This window comes from Oncorhynchus keta, chromosome 19, assembly GCF_023373465.1.
Source record: "Oncorhynchus keta strain PuntledgeMale-10-30-2019 chromosome 19, Oket_V2, whole genome shotgun sequence".
Lineage (NCBI taxonomy): Eukaryota > Metazoa > Chordata > Actinopteri > Salmoniformes > Salmonidae > Oncorhynchus > Oncorhynchus keta.
This window is the reverse complement of record NC_068439.1, coordinates 17,490,253-17,510,856: the sequence shown is the minus strand read 5'-3', so window position 1 is coordinate 17,510,856 and position 20,604 is coordinate 17,490,253. Positions and strand designations below refer to the sequence as shown.

Genomic DNA, 20,604 nt, shown 5'->3' with positions numbered 1-20,604 from the left:
GATCTCCATACCCAGGGATAGAGAGAAATACAAAGACTGCTTTTTCTGTTTTTCATCTTTGATTTCTCCTCTTTTTGTCCTGAATGTCCCTCTGTGTTGTTTCTCTCAGATAAGCCTTCATCTGTCGTGAGTCTAAGCTGAGGAGAAACACATTGTTGTGACTGTAAGTACTGACATGGAACAAAGACAAAAAAGCATAGGCCTAAAGCTTAATTGGATAAGAATATTCCCATTTTATACTGTTTTGTTCTGTTTTTAATTGCTCAACTTCCTCCCACTCTTTCTATTATCAGATAAATCCTCCTGTTCTTGCTCTGGTGTGTTCAGTTACTCCATGGTTTTCTTTACTGCTGCAGTCATCCATGTTTTTTCTGGGTTAAAAAGGGGCTTAGGTGGTGGTAGGTGCGGTCGGCACAGTGGGCGCGGTCGGCACAGTGTAATTTTAGAACATTTTATTTTGGTGTTTTAGCTTTTTGAAACCTATTTCCTGCAATTCTCAGAATTTGTCCTTGGAGCAGAGATATATTTTTGCAGTTTTAAGGTTTTGCCATTCAGCTGACAGAAGATGTAGCAGTTTTAAAGCTAATCTCCAGGGATTCTACACATTCTGCCATGGAGCTGAGATAATTTGAAAGATAATTTCCTGCAGTTCTATGCATTTTGCCATAGCTAATGCTGTGTTCTTTTGCTCAAAGGGAAACATCACAAGTTTTCAACTTCATATTCATCTCCAGCACCAGCTCAACATCAACATATGTGAAAATTATAGAAACGTGCCATTTTCACATATGTTGATGTTGGGATGGTGCTGGAGTTGAGAAATTGTGAAATTTCTGTTTAATAACAAAATCAATACTATTACATTGTTTTGGGAATGTTCTATTGCCTGACTGTCTAGCTTTTATTTTGATGCCTGTTAGTGCTCAAAGATGATTTTTATCAAAATTCTATACTGTAGGTCTATAATCTTTTCTACATACTTTATATCTGGGTTTAGTCGTTTAAGTTTACACAGTGTATTTTTGTTTGTTTGGACTTGTTCTATGGTACACGGGTAGCTCTAACCCCTCCTGTTGTTCTCATCACAGGTTCTGTTGGGTGGGTGTCATGCAGCACCCTAACTTTGAGACTCACCACCCTCTCCAGCCAGAGGGAGAGCAGGAGATGGGTTTTGACCCGCTCCACAACTTAAACAGGAATCTCAGCTGTGGTGAGTCGACATTTACAACTCATTCATTAAGGATTTATTAACATGTTATAAGTCTTATCATCTGAGGCTTAATTAAGCTATTCTGAATATGAAATGTTAATATCTAGTGATGTGGGGAAAAGTCGATAGTTACTTCTGGAAGATAGTATATCGAAATAACTCCTAGTATAGATTAGTGAAATATTTACAGTACCAGTCAAGTTTGGACACACCTACTCATTCAAGGGTTTTTCTTTATTTTTACTATTTTCTACATTGTAAACTCAGGGGGAAAAAATAAAAAATAAACGTCTTCTCACTGTCAACTGAGTTTATTTTCAGCAAAGTTAACATGTGTAAATATTTGTATGAACATAAGATTCAACAACTGAGACACAACTGAACAAGTTCCACAGACATGTCACTAACAGAAATGGAATAATGTGTCCCTGAACAAAAGTAAGTCCGTATCTGGTGTGGCCACCAGCTGCATTTAGTACTGCAGTGCATCTCCTCCTCATGGACTGCACCAGATTTGCCCGTTCTTGCTGTGAGATGTTACCCCACACTTCCACCAAGGCACCTGCAAGTTTCCGGACACTGACTCAACAGGTCCCAGATGTGCTCAATGGGATTGAGATCCGGGATCTTCGCTGGCCATGGCAGAACACGGACATTCCTATCTTGCAGGAAATCACGCACAGAACAAGCAGTATTTCTGGTGGCATTGTCATGCTGGAGGTCATGTCAGGATGAGCCTGCAAGAAGGGTACCACATGAGGGAGGAGGATGTCTTCCCTGTAACGTACAGCGTTGAGATTGCCTGCAATGACAACAAGCTCAATCTGATGATGCTGTGACAGACCATGACGGACCCTCCACCTCCAAATCAATCCCGCTCCAGAGTACAGACCTCGGGGTAACGCTCATTCCTTCAACGATAAACGTGAATCCAACCATCACCCTTGGTGAGACAAAACCACATCTTGTAAGTGAAGAGCACTTTTTGCCAGTCCTGTCTGGTCCAGCGACGGTGGGTTTGTCCCCATAGGAGACAACGTTGCCCGCGATGTCTGGTGAGGACCTGCCTTACAACAGGCCTACAAGCTTTCATTCCAGCCTCTCTCAGCCTATTGTGGACAGTCTGAGCACTGATGGAGGGATTGTGCATTCCTGGTGTAACTCGGGCAGTTGTTGTTGCCATCCTGTACCTGTCCCTAAGGTGTGCTGTTCGGATGTACCGATCCTGTGCAGGTGTTGTTACACGTCTGCCACTGTAGCGCTGTCTTAGGCGTTTCACAGTACGGACATTGCAATTTATTGCCCTGGCCACATCTGCAGTTCTCATGCCTCCTTGCAGCATGCCTAAGGCACGTTCACACAGATGAGCAGGGACCCTGGGCATCTTTCTTTTTGTGGTTTCTAGAGTCAGTAGAAAGGCCTCTAGTGTCCTAAGTTTTCATAACTGTGACCTTAATTGCCTACTGTCTGTAAGCTGTTAGTGTTTTAACGACCGTTCCACAGGTGCATGTTCATTAATTGTTTATGGTTCATTGAACAAGCATGGGAAACGGTGTTTAAACCCATTACAATGAAGATCTGTGAAGTTATTTGGATTTGACAAATTATTTGAAAGACAGGGTCCTGAAAAAGGGATGTTTTTGCTGAGTTTATAAGAAAACATGCCTTTGTCAGAAAAGGGTGCATTGATCAAGTATTCAAACATCCATTATGTTGGAGCTGAGCTTCATTGTGCCACATCATTGGTGTCTATAGTGTCTTCTAGTGGCTGCATGTTTAATGCTTTTCATGTGTGTTTAACAGGAGGATCTCTGGATAGTAGTACTTTGTCTGAGTCCACTTTCCTCTCCTACAGGTAATGTGTGTAATTTATGTTTTGGTCCACGTCACAGCCAGATCTAATTCTCTGCTTATTCCATATTAGATTAAATAAAATTGGAAAGGGCTGAAAACTCACTAAAACCTCTTCTCATCTCTCTCATTACCTCCCTCCCTCTAAAGGAAAGAATGGGATGACTTGTTTCTGAACAGTAATTACCTGACCAGGATCCGTCAGGCAGGCATCAATGGTCGATTGCGGAGCAGCCGATTCCGCAGTGTGTGCTGGAAGGTAAACCAGTCACAGACAAACATGGTTCTTGGGTGTCTGAAGGTAGTTCTACCATGTGAGTCATGTGTGTTGTCTTCTAGTTGTACCTGGAGGTCCTTCCTGAGGATAAGAGCCAATGGATCAACAAGACCAAGGAGTTACGATCCCAGTACGAGAAGATCAAAGAGAGAGTGAGTTGGTGTGTGTGTCATGCGTTCACCTGTGCCTGCTCGTTTGGGTGAGTGTGAGTGTGTGTCTGTGTGTGTGTGCCAGTCACTGACCGCCTCTCCTCCTCCCAGCACATCACCAACCCCCGTAAGGCTGCAGGCCAGCAGGACTTGGTGGTCAACAACCCACTCTCACAGGACGAGGGGGTAGGTGTAGCCTCAGTCTCTCGAGATACAACTCTTTTTCCAGAACCGTGGGAATGTAAACATCTAAATAACTCTATCACAGGACTAAGTGGGATGTCCCTGTTGTAAATGCCTACTTATTATAATACCTTTAGGATTCCTTTATTATGATCTGTATATAGATAACTGACAAAATAATGTAATGCTGGATATAAAGTAGATTGCTTCCACACAGGTGTGTTTCCTGAGTTAATGGAGCAATTAACATCCCATCATGTTTAAGGTCATAAAAATGCTGGATATTATTTAGGCTACCATGGCTATGCCCCCATAGGATGACAATGCCCCCACCCACAGGGCACAAGATGTGCCTGAATGGTTGTTGAGCATGAAAACGATGTAAGCCATATGCAGTGGTCGTCTGAGTCACTAGATCTCAACCCAATTGAACAGGTTTTCCACCTCCATCAACAACATTTCTCATGGAAGAATGGTGTCATATCCCTACGATAGAGGTCAAGACACTTGTAGAATCTAGATGCATTAAAGCTGTTCTGGCTTGTGGTGCCCAGCACCCTATTAAGACACTTTGTTGGGGTTTCCTTTATTTTGTCATTTAGCCAAATGTCCTTGTATTGTGTATTGACCCCAATGGGGAATGGGAACCGTGTACAACATTTTATGATCAGTCTGGTCGTAGGAGGCTAGGTGAATGAGTCTATGGTGTATTTCCTGGTCCATATGTCATTGTGTTCTCCTCCCTCCTGTCCAGAGCCTGTGGAACAAGTTCTTCCAGGACAACGAGTTGAGAGGGATGATCAAACAGGATGTTATGAGAACGTGAGTCTGATTTAACATTTCTTAACTGTTAACCAGAGGTGTATTTAAATGTTTATCAGACGGTCATTCTCATATCTACTGTACACCTCTGAAATAAACACTGTCTCCCCCCCCCCCTCTTTTCTCTATTCTGTCTGTAGGTTTCCTGAGATGCGTTACTTCCAAGAGGAGGACGTAAGGACCAAGCTGACAGACATCTTGTTTTGTTACGCCCGAGAGAATGAACAGTTACTGTACAAACAGGTACCATTCCAGCATTAGTTAAGATTTCTAGAGGCACACAAGTGTTAGATATGCTAATGCACCCCATAGACTAGACAGTGTACTGTCTTCATAGTGCTACAGACGGAGAGAGGACGATGACCAGTCAGTGTTCTAACAGGAAGTGACACACGTCTAGCCACTGGGTAATGAAGTTTAATGATACTGGTCAATACTGATAACACACCTCATGCATCACCCTGAAAGAAATGGGCCATTCGCGCTCTCTCTCTCTCTCAATTCAATTCAAGGGACTTTATTGGCATGGGAAACGTGTTAACATTGCCAAAGCAAGTGAGGTAGACAACATACAAAAGTGAAATAAACAATACAAATGAACAGTAAACATTACACATACAGAAGTTTCAAAACAATAAAGACATTACAAATGTCATTTTATTTATTTATATACATACATACATACATACAGTGTTGTAACAATGTACAAATGGTTAAAGTACACAAGGGAAAATAAATAAGCACAAATGTGTTGTATTTACAATGGTGTTTGTTCTTCACTGGTTGCCCTTTTCTTGTGGCAACAGGTCACACATCTTGCTGCTGTGATGGCACACTGGAATTTCACCCAGTAGGTATGGGGGTTTATCAAAATTGGATTTGTTTTTGAATTCTTTGTGGATCTGTGTAATCTGAGGGAAATATGTCTCTCTAATATGGTCATACATTTGGCAGGAGGTTTGGAATTGCAGCTCAGTTTCCACTTCATTTTGTGGGCAGTGTGCACATAGCCTGTCTTCTCTTGAGAGCCAGGTCTGCCTACGGTGGCCTTTCTCAATAGCAAGGCTATGCTCACTGAGTCTGTACATAGTCTAAGCTTTCCATAATTTTGGGTCAGTCACAGTGGTCAAGTATTCTGCCACTGTGTACTCTGTTGCATTCTAATTTGCTCAGTTTGTTTGTTAATTACTTGACACATTGGAAAGCATTCTTTCTTTTTGTTTTCTCGTGATTTGTTCGGGTCTAATTGTGTTGCTGTCCTGGGGCTCTGTGGGTTGTGTTTGAACAGAGCCCCAGAACCAGCTTGCTTAGGGGACTCTTCTCCAGGTTCCTCTCTCTGTAGGTGATGGCTTTTATGTAAGGTTTGGGAATTATTTCCAATTTTGGTTGTAGAATTGAATGGCTCTTTTCTGGATTTTGATATTTAGTGGGTATCTTCCTAATTCTGCTCTGCATGCATTATTTGGTGTTCTACACTGAGGATATTTTTGCAGAATTCTGCATGCAGAGTCTCAATTTGGTGTTTGTCCCGTTTTGTGAAGTCTTGGTTGGTGAGTGGACTCCAGACCTCACAACCATAAAGGGCAATGGGCTCTATCACTGATTCAAGTATTTTTAGCCAGATCCTAATTGGTGTGTTGAATTTTATGTTCCTTTTGATGGCATAGATAGCTGTTGCGCTGATGTTTAGACCAAGGTATGTATAGTTTTGTGTGCTCTAGGGCAACAGCGTCTAGATGGATTTGTATTTGTGGTCCTGGCGACTGAACCTTTTCTTGGAACAGCATTATTTTGGTCTTACTGAGAATTACTGTCAGAATCTGTGCAGAAGATCCTAGGTGCTGCTGTAGGCCCTCCTTGGTTGGTGACAGAAGCACCAGATCATCAGTAGACATTTGACTTCAGATTCTAGTAGGGTGAGGCCGGGTGCTGCAGACTTTACTAGTGCCCGCGCCAATTCGTTGAAGAGGGTGGGGCTTAAACTGCATCCCTGTCCCACCCCACGGCCCTGTGGAAAGAAATGTGTTTTTTGCCAATTTTAACCGCACACTTGTTTGTGTTCATGGATTTTATAATGTCGTATGTTTTAACCCCGACACCACTTTTCATAAATTTGTATAGCAGACCCTCAAGCCAAATTGAGTCTAAGGCTTTTTTGAAATCAACAAAGCAGGAGAAGACTTTGCCTTTTTGTTTGGGTGTCAATTAGGGTGTGCAGGGTGAATAGTCAATTTGACATTTGCTCAGTACATTGTTTTCATTGAGGAAATGTACGAGTCTGCTGTTAATGATAATGCAGAGGATTTTCCCAAGGTTACTGTTGACGCATATTCCATGGTAGTTATTGGGGTCAAATTTGTCGCCACTTTTGTGGATTGGGGTGATCAGTCCTTGGTTCCAAATATTGGGGAAGATGCCAGAGTTTTAGTATAGCCGATCATTTCATTAAGGATACCATGAACACCACAGGCCTTTTTGCGTTGAGGCTTTATACTTTGTCCTGTAACTCATTCAAGGTAATTGGAGAATCCAGTGGGTTCTGGTAGTCTTTAATAGTTGATTCGTATATGTTTTTGCCCTTTATTCTTTGTTATAGAGCCAAAAAGATTGAAGTGGTTTACCCATACAAATCCATTTTGGATAGATAATTCTTTGTTTAGTGTTTTCCAATTTTCCCAGAAGTGGTTAGATTCTTTAATTACATTGAGCTGATTTCTGATGTGCGGTTACTTCGTTCTGTATTGTTTTAGTAAATTTTCCTGGTCTCTCTGTTTTTGGTTGGACAGGTTTATCAGTTTCTTATATTTTTGCATTCAATCATTTAAAATTTGATAGGGAAGCTGAGAGGTCAAGTATACTGTTACGATTTTCTACTGCCAAGTTTAGTGGAACATTTTACCCAGGAAATTGTCTAAGGGATTGAATTTGTTGCCTAATTGTTTGGTAGGTTTCCAAAATGCATTTCTTAATGTTACTCAGTTCCTTTGGCTTTGATGCCTCAATCATGAGTATTGCTCTGTTCAAGTAGACTGATTTTGCTGTGGTCTGATAGGGGTGTCAGTGGGCTGACAAATACCTCTAAACTTTTCCTATTCAAACACAAGCTTAACACTGTCATCTCAGATTTTCAAAATATGCGTTACAGCCAATGCTAGACAAGCATTTGTAAGTTTATCATGGCATAATGCTATGCTAGGCTCTGCTGGCAACATTTTCACAAATAAGAAAAGCAAATCAGATGCTTTCACTAGGAGACTCCCAGTTAGATAGCAAATGTTCCTTTTTTCCCCCCAAAACATTTAGGATAAATTGCTCCCGTTTCTTCATGCTTATTGAGAAATCAACCGGAAAATGCTACTTTTTTCAAAATTTGCTCCATAATATCGACAGAAACACGGCAAATGTTTAGGATCCGTGATAATATATCCGTCGCGAATATTAGTTTCTCGGGATTGGAAAAATGGCAACCTCAGTATTTTGCGGGAGACACCACTTGTTATATATGGTCCCTTACAGCCATTCAATGTGACGTCTTTTTAGGCATTTCCAATGCTGTGGAAAACGTAAGCTCATTCATGAGGCGGCTTAAAAAAAGTGGCACTTCGTGGTTGGATTTTTATCTGGGTTTAGCCTGTATCTGCATAGTCGAACATCTTTGTGACACGAGAACGTTTTTCATCCAAAAATTTTAATAGCGCCATCTAGTCGCAAGAAGTTAAAGTAGTCTACATTACTACTGCCAAGAGATGAGCTATAGGTGTACCTCCCAAATTGTCACGAACCGGCTCAAAGCCCGTAACAAAAGGGAGACAACGTGGAGATAAGGAGTAACGAAACATATAAGTAACTAAGTATAATACACAATGGTGTGTGTAATCAGTAGTGTAAGTGAGTGTTTTGCATGCATGAATGTGATAATGCAGTGTGTTGAAAGATGCTAAAGCAAACAACCAAAAACAAAATCCATAAAGGTGTCTGCATGGAGAGAGTCTACTCCATGAATGGGGAAGTGGTGTATTTATCCTGGGACACACCTGGCCCAGGTGTTTCCCATGTAGCTGACGACCCTCCCAACTCCACCTACCGGCATCCTAATAAGGAAACAAGAACAAAGAGAATACGGCAGACAGAGTGGGAGGGGTGTCACATTCCCCCCCATAAAACATACCAGCCTCTGCCCCCCAAATTGACCCAGCCTCCCAAATTGACCCAGCCTCCCAAATTGACCCAGCCTCCCAAATTGACCCAGTCTCTGCCTCAGCCAACCTCCTCCCCAGACCTCAGCAACCTTTGCACATAGGAAGCAATGTTTAAGAGGAAAGAAGAACAAGACCAGGAGGGAACAGACAGGAAAGATAGAACATGACAACCCCAAACAATGGTCAGTCACGTAAACATTTAGGAACATGGCACAAGACAACAGCTACAAACTCCAACGAAAAGAACATCAGGGTCCTTAATTTTTACGTCAACTTCCAACGATTCATAGTCACTTCCCAACGTAACAGAATTCACAAGTTTCAATCATTCAACCTTGTAGTGTTCAGCAATCTTCAACGCTGGTCTTTAGTACATAATTCTAACAGTTCTTCTGATGGAAAGCGAATGATCTACATGAGACACCATAGTCATAAGAAAATAATCTTGCTCAACCCCTCTGCTGAGCACATCAGACCAGAACTAGAGAAATGACAATCACCCTGAGCACCACAGAAGAGATGAGATACGGAGCTCCCCAAAACCTACATGAACTCAACCCAAGTCTTCGTGCGGATTTGCGGTGGGTATTTACGCACTGTAGCCCGCTGGCAAGGAAATAGAACTCCCCAGCATGCTGGCAAATTCCACCAAGCCATGGATGTTCCCCTGAGACAATTGTTCAGTCCACAGACACCACACAAAAATAAAACATTTATCCATGCCCAACATATTCCAAAAATGAAACAAGTCGCTAAGCCTATCAGGGGAAAAAGGCTATAGCTCCAGGTAGCAAGTTCCACTACCCTACCCAAATCTCCCACCGAGGTACACAGCCAATTTACTCACCTCAGACCGATGTCCCAACAGCAAGTAGAACAAGAGTTTCCAGGCTGGGCAGGTCCTGGAAACTAACCATTATACTCCAACGCAGCAAACATACCAAACAACAAAGGCAACTAATACTGGGCTTATCAAACTCAAACAAATTATGCAAACCAAACATGTACAAAATGTAACATTACCTCCACGTTCTCCCAAACCAATACGTTCAAAGATCCCGGATAGGCTCCCACTTGTCATGAACTGTAACAAAGAGACAACGTGGAGATAAGGAGTAACAAAACATATATTTATTAAATAAAGTAAACTAAGTACAATATACAATGGTGTGTGTAATCAGTAGTGTGAGTGTTTTGCATGAATGAGTGTGATAATGCAGGATGTTGAAAGGTGCCAAAGCAAACAACCAAAAGGCCACCAAGATACACAACAAAATCTGTAAAGGTGTCTGCATGGAGAGAGTCTCCTCCATGAATGGGGAAGTAGTGTATTTATCCTGGGACACACCTGGCCCAGGTGCTTCCCATGTAGCTGACGACCCTCCCAACTCCGCCCACCGGCATCCTAATAAGGAAACAAGAACAAAGAGCGAATACGGCAGACAGAGTGGGAGGGTCGTCACACATAGGAGTCCCCTTGAAGCCTACCATTGACTATATATTACCCAGCGTGCGACAGAGCTGCAGGAGTTGTGAACCGTTTTTGTTGGCTATGTTGTCATAGTTGTGCCTAGGGGGGCATATGTGGGAGGGAATGCTGTCACCTGCAGGCAGGTGTTTGTCCCCCTGTGTGCTGAGGGTGTCAGGTTCTTGTCCGGTTCTGGCATTTAGGTCGCCACAGACTAGTACATGTCCCTGGGCCTGGAAGTGATTGATTTCCCCCTCCAGGATGGAGAAGCTGTCTTCATTAAAGTATGGGGATTCTAGTGGGGGGATATAGGTAGCACACAGGATGACATTTTTCTCTGTTAAGATAATTTCCTTTTGAATTTCTAGCCAAATGTAAAATATTCCTGTTTTGATTAATTTAATGGAGTAAGTTAGGTCTGCTCTATACCAAATTACATACCCCCTGAAGTCCCTTCCCTGTTCCACACCTGGTAGTTTGGTGGATGGGACTACCAGCTCTATGTAACCTAGAGGTGTGGTGTGGATGTGTCTGGGGGTGCTGTGGTCTGGATGTAAGTCCTCTTGGCGTGGGTCCTCTATGTGTAGGTCCAGGGGGGAGGTCCTGCAGGTCTGGGAGGGTGTCTCGCTGGTCTGGGTGGGGTGTATAATTGATCTGTTGCTCCTGTGTGAAGTGTTAGGGATACGTTTGAGAGCAATGTCCTTTAGAGTCCGGGCAAAGGTGGACACTGCTGCCTTGTAGAGGTGGACCTGGTCATAGAGGCTGTTCAAGTCCAGGGTGGAGTGGTGGGCCAGGAAAACATTTGGTTTTGAGGCACAGTCACGGGAAATACTCGCATTTACCTGCTGTATTGTGGCAGGGTGGAAGTCTTTTTGTGGTAGCAGGGTGGAGATAACCACTTGTGCGTTGGGGAAAGTAGAAGAAGCCTTTTTAATCACTCCCTTCAGTGCTGTGGCCACCCTTTCCTGCTGTGCTCTCAGGTCGTTTGTGCCTGTGTGTATTATTATGTGGCTAGGTGAACATAGTTGGTCCTCAGACAGAAGGTCTAGGGCGCACTGGGTGTTTGGACACCAGAGTTTAGACACACTGTGTTTGGGGAAAAAGTTTTTTTTCTTCTATATATTTCCCATTTGAGTCCATAAGGAGTACAATCTGAGTCTTGTGTTTGTCCTCAGTGAGTGTGGGGGGTTGTCAGAAGGGCTATTGGGGGGGGTGCTCAGAGGGGTGAGAGTCGCTAGGCTTGGGGTTCTTCATTTGTCTGTTCTGCTGTGATGTCGACTCTATGGTCAGGGTCTGGTATGGACTGTTCTGCTGTGGTGTCGAGACTTTTGTCAGGTGCTGAGGTGGGCTGTTCTGCTGGCTTCTCTGTGGGGGTGGCCACCTCTCTCGTGGGTTGTTCTTTGTCACACGCCATCCCCCTCAACCTCTCCTCCAGCAGTCTGATTGTCTCTCTGGCGCGCTGTGTCTCTCTGGCGCGCTGTGTCTCTCTGGCGTGCTGTGTCTCTCTGGCGCACTCTCTTGTCTCTCTGGCGCGCTGTCTCTCTGGCGCGCTGTGTCTCTCTGGCGCGCTGTGTCTCTCTGGCGTGCTGTGTCTCTCTGGCGCACTCTCTTGTCTCTCTGGCGCGCTGTCTCTCTGGCGCGCTGTCTCTCAATACAGAACACACCTCATGCATCACGCTGAGAGAAACGGGCCATTTGCTCTCTCTCTCGCGCTGTCTCTCTCACGCTGTCTCTCTCACGCTGTCTCTCTCACGCTGTCTCTCTCGCGCTGTCTCTCTCACGCTGTCTCTCGCTCTCTCACGCTGTCTCTCGCTCTCTCACGCTGTCTCTCGCTCTCTCACGCTGTCTCTCGCTCTCTCACGCTGTCTCTCTCACACTCACTCTCTCTCACACTCTCACTCTCTATCTCCCTCTCTTTCTGCAGGGAATGCATGAGTTGTTGGCTCCTATTGTGTTCGTCCTACACTGTGACCATCAGGCCTTTCAGCACGCCAGCGAAACCGCCCACCCCAGGTCAGTCACACCTGCACTCCTCCTCCACATTGACTTCCCTTCAGTTTAACCATATCCTGTCCATTCCTCAAAATTGGTCTGTAATGATCTAATGCTTTTGTCTTTGGTCCACAGTGGGGAGATGATGTCTCTACTGAATCCTATGTTCCAGGAGCATGATGCCTAGTGAGTTAAATATTCATTATTCTCCTACATTCATCACATCGTAGGTCAGGGATGGCCAACTGGTCTTTAGGCCCGTGAACTAATTTCACTTTTATTATCATTTTTATATAAATGTATATTTTAGGAACTCAGTCAGGGTCTCAACTTACTATTGAGAGTTAGAATAGTAAAATACACTAAATTAGCCTTTGTCAGCTAAATGTTTTTTTATTAAATAGTTGGCCGCTTGACTAACTTACCAAACTTGAATTATGACCGGGGTGGGGTCCATTGATCATCATTTACCTCAACCCTGTGGCAAAATGTGTAGAATTGCATGAAATGAACATAAACCCACAGCTAAAATGTTTTGTCTGCGGGGGGGCCTCATGATCAGTTCTGTTTTTTTGAGGCCCCAACCCCCATCAAAGTTGTCCATCCCTGTCCTAGGTGATGACAATAATATGAACAAGTCAGAGAGACTTCTAACATGAGACATTCTCCTCTGTGTGTCTTTGTTGTGCAGTGCCATGTTTTCCCAGCTGATGGAGACAGCAGAACCCTGGTTCTCCAGCTTCCAGAGGGAAGTCAGAAGGGTCAGTAGTAGTAGTACTCCTGCTAATACTCTTTAGTTGTAACACTCACCAGCTATTTTTGTAAAGACCTGTCAGAAACACTCGGCCAATGGCTTAAATGAGCTCAATGGAATACATTTTCTTTACGTTGCATCTATAAGAACGCTGAAGCTTTGTTGGAGATTTAACACATTGTCTCAACACTTGTTTCATAAGAAATAACTTATTTTGGTGGTTGTTCCTTTTTTTGCGGAATAGAGAAAAATTATAATTTAATACAGTTGACAGATTTACACATTTAAATGCCCTGAAATGAAAGCAACTTTCAAAAATGAACACACAGATTATAGTGATATTATGTCTGATCTCACAAACAATGTAGAGTATTAATAGACCTGGAGCCAGGCATGTTGATTTTTCATCTGAGGGTACCCCTCTATTGATACACAACAACAGTAATTCATTTCTACATTTTATTTCACCTTTATTTAACCAGGTAGGCCAGTTGAGAACAAATTCTCATTTACAACTGCGACTTGGCCAAGATGAAGGAAAGCAGTGCGACAAAAAAAAAACAGTTACAGATGGAATAAAGAAACAGTCAATAACACAATAGAAAAATCCGTATACTGTGTGTGCAAATTAAGTATTTTTTTTTTCTTTCTTTCTTTTTTCCTTCCCACCTTTATTTAACCAGGTAGGCTAGTTAAGAACAAGTTCTAATTTGCAACTGCGACCTGGCCAAGATAAAGCATAGCAGTGTGAACAGACAACACAGAGTTACACATGGAGTAAACAATTAACAAGTCAATAACACAGTAGAAAAAAAAGGGGAGTCTATATACATTGTGTGCAAAAGGCATGAGGAGGTAGGCGAATAATTACAATTTTGCAGATTAACACCGGAGTGATAAATGATCAGATGGTCATGTACAGGTAGAGATATTGGTGTGCAAAAGAGCAGAAAAGTAAATAAATAAAAACAGTATGGGGATGAGGTAGGTAAAAATGGGTGGGCTATTTACCGATAGACTGTGTACAGCTGCAGCGATTGGTTAGCTGCTCAGATAGCAGATGTTTGAAGTTGGTGAGGGAGATGAAAGTCTCCAACTTCAGCGATTTTTGCAATTCGTTCCAGTCATAGGCAGCAGAGAACTGGAACGAAAGGCGGCCAAATGAGGGATGATCAGTGAGATACACCTGCTGGAGCGCGTGCTACGGATGGGTGTTGCCATCGTCACCAGTGAACTGAGATAAGGCAGAGTTTTACCTAGCATGGACTTGTAGATGACCTGGAGCCAGTGTGTCTGGCGACGAATATGTAGCGAGGGCCAGCCGACTAGAGCATACAAGTCGCAGTGGTGGGTGGTATAAGGTGCTTTAGTGACAAAGCGGATGGCACTGTGATAAACTGCATCCAGTTTGCTGAGTAGAGTGTTGGAAGCAATTTTGTAGATGACATCGCCGAAGTCGAGGATCGGTAGGATAGTCAGTTTTACTAGGGTAAGTTTGGCGGCGTGAGTGAAGGAGGCTTTGTTGCGGAATAGAAAGCCGACTCTTGATTTGATTTTCGATTGGAGATGTTTGATACGAGTCTGGAAGGAGAGTTTACAGTCTAGCCAGACACCTAGGTACTTATAGATGTCCACATATTCAAGGTTGGAACCATCCAGGGTGGTGATGATGGTCAGGCATGCGGGTGCAGGCAGCGATCGGTTGAAAAGCATTCATTTGGTTTTACTAGCGTTTAAGAGCAGTTGGAGGCCACGGAAGGAGTGTTGTATGGCATTGAAGCTCGTTTGGAGGTTAGATAGCACAGTGTCCAAGGACGGGCCGGAAGTATATAGAATGGTGTCGTCTGCGTAGAGGTGGATCAGGGAATCGCCCGCAGCAAGAGCAACATCATTGATATATACAGAGAAAAGAGTCGGCCCGAGAATTGAACCCTGTGTCACCCCCATATAGACTGCCAGAGGACCGGACAGCATGCCCTCCAATTTGACACACTGAACTCTGTCTGCAAAGTAATTGGTGAACCAGGCAAGGCAGTCATTCGAAAAACCGAGGCTACTGAGTCTGCCGATAAGAATATGGCGATTGACAGAGTTGAAAGCCTTGGCAAGGTCGATGAAGACGGCTGCACAGTACTGTCTTTTATCGATGGCGGTTATGATATCGTTTAGTACTTTGAGCGTGGCTGAGGTGCACCCGTGACCGGCTCGGAAACCAGATTGCAAAGCGGAGAAGGTACGGTGGGATTCGAGATGGTCAGTGACCTGTTTGTTGACTTGGCTTTCGAAGACCTTAGATAGGCAGGGCAGGATGGATATAAGTCTGTAACAGTTTGGGTCCAGGGTGTCTCCCTCTTTAAAGAGGGGGATGACTGCGGCAGCTTTCCAATCCTTGGGGATCTCAGACGATATGAAAGAGAGGTTGAACAGGCTGGTAATAGGGGTTGCGACAATGGCGGCGGATAGTTTCAGAAATAGAGGGTCCAGATTGTCAAGCCCAGCTGATTTGTACGGGTCCAGGTTTTGCAGCTCTTTCAGAACATCTGCTATCTGGATTTGGGTAAAGGAGAACCTGGAGAGGCTTGGGCGAGTAGCTGCGGGGGGGGGGGCGGAGCTGTTGGCCGAGGTTGGAGTAGCCAGGCGGAAGGCATGGCCAGCTGTTGATAAATGCTTGTTGAAGTATTCGATAATCATGGATTTATCGGTGGTGACCGTGTTACCTAGCCTCAGTGCAGTGGGCACCTGCGAGGAGGTGCTCTTGTTCTCCATGGACTTCAGTGTCCCAGAACGTTTTGGAGTTGGAGCTACAGGATGCAAACTTCTGCCTGAAGAAGCTGGCCTTAGCTTTCCTGACTGACTGCGTGTATTGGTTCCTGACTTCCCTGAACAGTTGCATATCGCGGGGACTATTCGATGCTATTGCAGTCCGCCACAGGATATTTTTGTGCTGGTCGAGGGCAGTCAGGTCTGGAGTGAACCAAAGGCTATATCTGTTCTTAGTTCTGCATTTTTTTGAACGGAGCATGCTTATCTAAAATGGTAAGGAAGTTACTTTTAAAGAATGACCAGGCATCCTCAACTGACGGGATAAGGTCAATGTCCTTCCAGGATACCCGGGCCAGGTCGATTAGAAAGGCCTGCTCACAGAAGTGTTTTAGGGAGCGTTTGACAGTGATGAGGGGTGGTCGTTTGACTGCGGCTCCGTAGCGGATACAGGCAATGAGGCAGTGATCGCTGAGATCCTGGTTGAAGACAGCGGAGGTGTATTTGGAGGGCCAGTTGGTCAGGATGACGTCTATGAGGGTGCCCTTGTTTACAGATTTAGGGTTGTACCTGGTGGGTTCCTTGATGATTTGTGTGAGATTGAGGGCATCTAGCTTAGATTGTAGGACTGCTGGGGTGTTAAGCATATCCCAGTTTAGGTCATCTAACAGAACAAACTCTGAAGCTTGATGGGGGGGTGATCAATTCACAAATGGTGTCCAGGGCACAGCTGGGAGCTGAGGGGGGTCGGTAGCAGGCGGCAACAGTGAGAGACTTATTTCTGGAGAGAGTAATTTTCAAAATTAGTAGTTCGAACTATTTGGGTATGGACCTGGAAAGTATGACATTACTTTGCAGGCTCTCTCTGCAGTAAACTGCAACTCCTCCCCCTTTGGCAGTTCTATCTTGACGGAAAATGTTATAGTTGGGTATGGAAATCTCAGAATTTTTGGTGGCAATCCTGAGCCAGAATTCAGACACGGCAAGGACATCAGGGTTTGCAGAGTGTGCTAAAGCAGTGAGTAAAACAAACTTAGGGAGGAGGCTTCTGATGTTGACATGCATGAAACCAAGGCTTTTTCGATCACAGAAGTCAACAAATGAGGGTGCCTGGGGACATGCAGGGCCTGGGTTTATCTCCACATCACCCGCGGAACAGAGGAAGAGTAGAATGAGGGTGCAGCTAATGGCTATCAAAACTGGTCGCCGAGAGCGTTGGGGACAGAGAGTAAAAGGAGCAGATTTCTGGGCATGGTAGAATGTATTCAGGGCATAATGCGCAGACAGGGGTATGGTGGGGTGCGGGTACAGCGGAGGTAAGCCCAGGCACTGGGTGATGATGAGAGAGGTTGTATCACTGGACATGCTGGTTGTAATGGGTGAGGTCACCGCATGTGTGGGAGGTGGGACAAAGGAGGTATCAGGGGTATGAAGAGTGGAACTAGGGGCTCCATTGTAAACTAAAACAACGATAACTAACCTGAACAACAGTATACAAGGCATATTGACATTTGAGAGAGACATACAGTAATCACAGGTGTTGAATTGGGAGAGCTAGCTAAAACAGTACGTGAGACAACAACAGCGATCAGCTAGCACAACAACAGCAGGTAAAATGGCGTTGACTAGGCAGGGAGGGTCGGATTAACTACACACAGCCTGAGTGCGGCTGGGGCCGACAGATAAAACATAAACAAGCAGAATGGAGTACCGTGATTAATGGACAGTCCAGCATGCATCAGCTATGTAGCCAAGTGATCAGTGTCCAGGGGGCAGCGGTGGATGGGGCAGGGAAGCTGGACTGGTGAGTATTATCCAGGTTAAAAAACTGGCTGGCTGTGGAGAAGGTAAAAGGTAAAAGCCGCTAGCAGTGGCTAACAATGACTAAATAGCTTGTAGCTAGTTAGCTGGTTAGCTTCTGGAGGTTCTTGAGTGTGTTTTAAAAATAATAGCGATTCCGTATCACATTCGGTGAGGCAGGTTACCGGAAGGTATAAACAAATTAAAAATCGAAAAGAGATTGAAAGTAAATATGGTTCCAGTGAGTGTTTGGGACGCGGCGATTCAGACGGTTAGCAGGCCTGTGCTAACAAGCTAACAGTTAGTAGGCCGGGGCTAAACAAGGTAGCAGTTAGCAGACCGGGGCTAAACAAGGTAGCAGTTAGCAGGCCGAATTAGCAAGCAGGGAGATAGCAAGGGCTAGAAAGTTAGCCTTTGGGGGGTGTCGCAATGGGGTGAGTCTGTTTATGCCTCTTCATGCGGTGACATCGATAGACCGGTCATGGGTCTGGATATTGTAGCCCAGGAGTATGCTTCGGTGGTAGCACAGGAGCACTGGCCGGGATAGCTTCAAGCTAAGTGGGTGGAAACGCTAGCCAGGAGTAATCATCCGGGGTTGCGGTTAGCTAGTTAGCTAGTTGTGAAGATCCAGCTGAAAATGTTCCGTTTGCGGTGGGAATCCGGTGGGAATCCGGGGATTAAAAAAAATATATATATAGGTCCGTTATGCTCTGGTTAGAGTCGCGTTGTTCGAACTGGCGAGAGCTTTCCGAGCTAAAGGTTAGCTGATGACCGGTTAGCTGAAGACCGCTAGCAATGGTTTGCTGACTGATACCTGGTAGTTAGCTGGTTAGCTTCAATTGAGGGGATCCGGATCCGAAGAAAATATAAGTACTTTAGAAAAAATAGCTACATTGGGTGAGGCGGGTTGCAGGAGAGTATTTAGGAGTTGAGGTTTAGCAAAATGTTTTAAAAGATATGCGAAGAAAAATGTTTAAAAAAACGATATATACGATATATACAAGGGACACGACAAGATGTCCGACTGCTACGCCATCTTGGAATGCGTTGTAGTAAGGAGTAAGGAGGTAGTGGTGAATTAATGACAATTTAGCAAATTAACACTGGAGTGATGGATGTGCAAGTAGAGATAGGTATTTCTAGGATATTTACAGATGGGCTGTGTACAGCTGCAGCGATTGGAAGCTGCCCTGACAGCTGATGCTTAAAGTTAGTGCGGGAGATATGTCTCCAACTTCAGTGGTGAAGCAGTCTAGACGTCGCAGATGAGTGAAGGTAGGGGTAGACGGACCGGGTAGTGGCAGACAGACCGGGTAGGGGGAGACGGACCGGGTAGGCCTAGACGGACCGGGTAGGCCTAGACGGACCGGGTAGGCCTAGACAGACCGGGTAGGCCTAGACGGACCGGGTAGGCCTAGACGGACCGGGTAGGCCTAGACGGAGCAGGTGAGTGCAGGTAGGCCTAGACAGAGCAGGTAGGCCTAGACAGAGCAGGTGGCCTAGACAGAGCAGGTAGGCCTAGACAGAGCAGGTAGGCCTAGACTGTGCAGGTAGACCCTAGACGGTGCAGGTAGACCCTAGACGGTGCAGGTAGACCCTAGACGGTGCAGGTAGACCCTAGACGGTGCAGGTAGACCCTAGACGGTGCAGGTAGACCCTAGACGGTGCAGGTAGACCCTAGACGGTGCAGGTAGGGAAGACGGTGCAGGTAGGGTAGACCTAGTTTGTGCAGGTAGGGTAGACCTAGTTTGTGCAGGTAGGGTAGACCTAGTTTGTGCAGGTAGGGTAGACCTAGTTTGTGCAGGTAGGGTAGACCTAGTTTGTGCAGGTAGGGTAGACCTAGTTTGTGCAGGTAGGGTAGACCTAGTTTGTGCAGGTAGGGTAGACCTAGTTTGTGCAGGTAGGGTAGACCTAGACGGTGCAGGTAGGGTCGACCTAGACGGTGCAGGTAGGGTCGACCTAGACGGTGCAGGTAGGGTGGACGGGTAGGGTGAATTTGACAAATGTAATACTTAAATTCCCACAAATTCCTGAACTCTTATTCATTATTTGTCCGTGTCAGTAAAATGTTTTATACCTAATGGATTTAAAACCAATTCAAAAAGTTTGGAGTATCTTTATCCATTCATTAGGATTGTTTTTAAACCGAACACTTTTGATGACGTTGCTAATTGTAACGTATTCCAGCATTGTATGTTATGTTCATGTTTCATGTTATTCCAATGCTGTGATGACGCCATCTAAACCTCGTGTTGACGTTCTCCTCAGGGAAAGGAGGAAATGCTAACCAGCATGCCGTTCGCCCGGCCGCAAGACTTGGGGCCGTCTGTTGCCATTGTAACCAAAGTGAACCGCATCCAGGACCAGCTGGTGAAAAAGCACGATGTGGAGCTGCACATGCACGTCAACCGCCTGGAGATCGCCCCACAGATATACGGCATGTGAGTATCGCCACCTGTGTTTGTGTGTCTGGGTCTAAGTGCATGTCCGTGTCTTTATTGTGTGTGGTGTGTATTCGTCTATCTCTAGTCGGTGTGTATGTGTACGCACGGCTGTTTTGTTCAGTCAGTATCTCTCGTCGGTTGTGTGTGTGTGCTTGCGTGCTTGCGTCCGTCCGTCCGTCCGTCTATATGGATGGGGTCTGTGTGTCCGTCTATATGGATGGGGTCTGTGTGTCCGTCTGTATGGGTGGTGTCTGTGTGTCCGTCTGTATGGATGGGGTCTGTGTGTCCGTCTGTATGGATGGGGTCTGTGTGTCCGTCTGTATGGGTGGTGTCTGTGTGTCCGTCTATATGGGTGGGGTCTGTGTGTCCGTCTATATGGATGGGGTCTGTGTGTCCGTCTGTGTGTCCGTCTATATGGATGGGGTCTGTGTGTCCGTCTGTGTGTCCGTCTATATGGATGGGGTCTGTGTGTCCGTCTATATGGATGGGGTCTGTGTGTCCGTCTGTGTGTCCGTCTATATGGATGGGGTCTGTGTGTCCGTCTGTATGGATGGGGTCTGTGTGTCCGTCTGTATGGGTGGTGTCTGTGTGTCCGTCTATATGGATGGGGTCTGTGTGTCCGTCTGTGTGTCCGTCTATATGGATGGGGTCTGTGTGTCCGTCTGTATGGGTGGTGTCTGTGTGTCCGTCCGTAT

The 20,604-nt window shown here is 45.2% G+C and overlaps 1 protein-coding gene across 4 annotated transcripts in view; it reads left to right on the top strand.

The window, feature by feature from the left end:
- LOC118397954 (TBC1 domain family member 5-like) overlaps positions 1–20,604 on the top strand; it is a 48,393-nt gene that overhangs the window by 14,166 nt on the left and 13,623 nt on the right. For all 4 annotated transcript variants that reach the window (XM_035792818.2, XM_035792819.2, XM_052469897.1 and 1 more), the window contains 12 exons: positions 110–163; positions 1,089–1,210; positions 3,014–3,065; positions 3,212–3,320; positions 3,401–3,490; positions 3,599–3,673; positions 4,425–4,492; positions 4,633–4,735; positions 12,084–12,172; positions 12,287–12,337; positions 12,843–12,912; positions 19,734–19,906. In XM_035792818.2, the coding sequence (XP_035648711.1) occupies positions 1,108–1,210; positions 3,014–3,065; positions 3,212–3,320; positions 3,401–3,490; positions 3,599–3,673; positions 4,425–4,492; positions 4,633–4,735; positions 12,084–12,172; positions 12,287–12,337; positions 12,843–12,912; positions 19,734–19,906 (983 nt within the window). In that variant the 5' untranslated portion in view covers positions 110–163; positions 1,089–1,107. The remainder of the gene's footprint in view (positions 1–109; positions 164–1,088; positions 1,211–3,013; positions 3,066–3,211; positions 3,321–3,400; positions 3,491–3,598; positions 3,674–4,424; positions 4,493–4,632; positions 4,736–12,083; positions 12,173–12,286; positions 12,338–12,842; positions 12,913–19,733; positions 19,907–20,604) is intronic.